The 2,780-nt window shown below is 40.6% G+C and overlaps 1 protein-coding gene across 1 annotated transcript; it reads left to right on the top strand.

Moving 5' to 3' along the window:
• The first annotated feature begins 1,140 nt into the window (after positions 1-1,140).
• Positions 1,141-2,580, top strand: LOC120091215 (epoxide hydrolase A-like). The gene is made up of 3 exons (XM_039049136.1): positions 1,141-1,709; positions 1,855-2,087; positions 2,172-2,580. Exons 1-3 carry the CDS (start codon positions 1,245-1,247, stop codon positions 2,416-2,418), a joined length of 945 nt encoding a protein of 314 aa, XP_038905064.1. The 5' UTR covers positions 1,141-1,244; the 3' UTR covers positions 2,419-2,580.
• The last annotated feature ends 200 nt before the right edge of the window (positions 2,581-2,780 follow it).

Genomic DNA, 2,780 nt, shown 5'->3' with positions numbered 1-2,780 from the left:
TAGCAGACAGTGTGTTGATCTCCGTGTGCGCGGGTATTATGAAAAAGGTAGTGTCATCGTTTAGAAAATCAGTGCCTATACGATAGTGACTACACAATCGCTTACATATATGATATTACTAAGCGATCGCATACCGATTACACCGTCGCGCGCTATTATCTAAACGATCGTTTACCTTTTTCCTAAGCGAACGTTTAGCTCCTGATGTTTACTAAACAATCGTATAGACGATCGCTTAGTTTTTCCTATGCGATCGTTTGGACGATCGCTCACCCTTTTCCTATACGATCGTTTATCTTTTCCTACACGATCGTTTAGACGATCGCTTACTTTTACTACACGATCATATACTTCACCTAAACGATCAAGCATATTATCTATGCGATAGACGACCGCATCTCCCACTTGCTTGATCGTTGTGTACGGTCTCTCTTCCTCCTTCCCTCTACCAAATCCGAACAAAGCCCACACTTTAGATTCTCACTCCAAGAATACTGAGGGCTCTGGGTGGTGTTGTCTTCTTCGTTTCCTTTTGTATGAGTGGTGACTGTTCGAGGTAGGCAGTTGGGCTTCAGATTCGCTATGAAGAAGAAATCTTCATCTGGTATGATTTCTTGATCCCTTTAGCATTATGAAAGTATGTTTGAATGTATATGCGATAATTCTGTCACAATGAATTGGAAAGACCCGCTTCCGCTCGTAAGTACTCTTGAATAAGAGTTCCTTCAGAGAGAATCGAAAGAGTTTGGTGTGTAGAGGTGCAGTCATTGAAGGATATAAAATCGAAAGACGAGAGAGAATAGTTTGAGAAATGAGTTGAAATGGTGAAATATTTGACTTCAAATGGGTTAAGAATTCAAAAAGTTCAAAATGATCGAGTATCGAGTATGACGTGGCTATGATCGAGTATACACGTGTGGATTGCATAGGTATCGAATGATCATGCATCCAAGTATCGAATGATCGTATAATGAGCCAAAGAGAAACGAGTGATGTATAATCAAGGATCGAGTGACGGGTAATTGAGGATCAAGTTCCTTGGTTGGTCCAAGTACGTAGGATGCATCAAGGGCGAAGCGGTAAAATCACATGTGGATGATATCATAAGCCATTTTTCATTACTTTTTCTCATTTTTCATTTGGGCCTTCCAAATGAGGCCATCCCCACATACACACACACAAAAAACCTTCCTATTTTAACTCAACCTAGAGACAGAGATAATGAACAAAAACAAAACTCATCAATGAACAAGATCCAACACTCAACCATCCCCACCAATGGCATTAACATCCACGTCGCTTCCATTGGTTCCGGTCCGGCGGTTCTATTTCTCCACGGCTTCCCGGAGCTCTGGTACTCATGGCGCCACCAGCTCCTCTTTCTCGCTTCCAAAGGCTTCCGAGCCATAGCCCCTGACCTCCGCGGCTTCGGCGACTCCGATGTCCTGCCGTCTCCCTCCTCCTATACCCCTCACCACATCGTCGGCGACCTCATTGGCCTCCTCGATCATCTCGGAATCGATCAAGTTTTCTTGGTTGGCCACGATTGGGGCGCTATGATGGCTTGGTACTTTTGCCTTTTCAGGCCAGATCGAGTCAAAGCTTTGGTCAACTTGAGTGTCCATTACACTCCTCGGAATCCGTCAATCTCGCCTCTCGCCGGCGTCCGCCTGTTGCTCGGCGATAATTTCTACTTTTGTAAATTTCAGGTGAAGCCGATTGAATCTTTGAACTCTTTTGTAATCTCATTAGGTCAACTGACGAATCGCTAATTGGGAATGTAATCCCTGAAATTGCAAGAGGCGAATCGCATTAAATGAACTGATTAATCGGAAATTGTGAATTTGGGAACAGGAACCTGGAGTAGCGGAAGCCGATTTTGGATCTGTAGATACGGCTACAATGATGAAGAAATTCCTGACGATGAGAGATCCAAGCCCTCCGATTATACCTAATGGATTTAAAACACTAGCGACTCCAGAAACATTACCTCCATGGTTAACAGAAGAAGATATCGATTATTTCGCCTCCAAATTCGGCAAAACTGGCTTCACAGGCGGATTCAACTACTATCGTGCTACTGACTTGTGAGGATTCACAAATTTCGATTTCCCTGTTGTGTTATGGATTATTTAAGAACCGATATTGTGTGTTTTGTTGATTCATTGCAGAAGTTGGGAGCTTACAGGGCCATGGACTGGGGCACAGATCAAAGTTCCTACGAAATTCATAGTGGGGGATCTGGATATGGTGTACCATTTACCAGGTGCGAAGGAGTATATTCATGGCGGCGGATTCAAGAAGAAAGTACCGCTTCTGGAAGAAGTGGTGGTGATAGAAGGAGCAGCTCACTTCATTAACCAAGAAAAAGCATATGATATAAGCTCCCTCATCTATGATTTCATCAAAAAGTTCTGAATTTCTGAATATTTCTCTGCTTTTCCTTTCCATGCGGAAGTTCAATGACAAACAACTCTTCAACATCATATCATATCTGTTGTGGTATGGATATTCAAGCAGATTTTATGTTTTCAGATTTATTAAATTTAGCGAATATAGACCGCATTCAATTTCTGAAAATTGTTTTAAGATTATGTGATTCAAATAAGGGATTCAGAGGTTGAATTTTAAAATGTTGAATTATAGTTAAAAAAAAACATTAATAAATATAACATTTCATGTTATAAATTTAATTATTTTTGTTAAATTAAAGTGTTTGATACATTATATATTATATATTCTATGATATTACAAAATAATAAATATAAAATTTTTAACAT

The sequence above is a fragment of the Benincasa hispida genome, chromosome 11, assembly GCF_009727055.1.
Source record: "Benincasa hispida cultivar B227 chromosome 11, ASM972705v1, whole genome shotgun sequence".
NCBI lineage: Eukaryota > Viridiplantae > Streptophyta > Magnoliopsida > Cucurbitales > Cucurbitaceae > Benincasa > Benincasa hispida.
The sequence above is the reverse complement of the archived record's forward strand: the minus strand, read 5'-3'. Positions and strand labels throughout refer to the sequence as shown.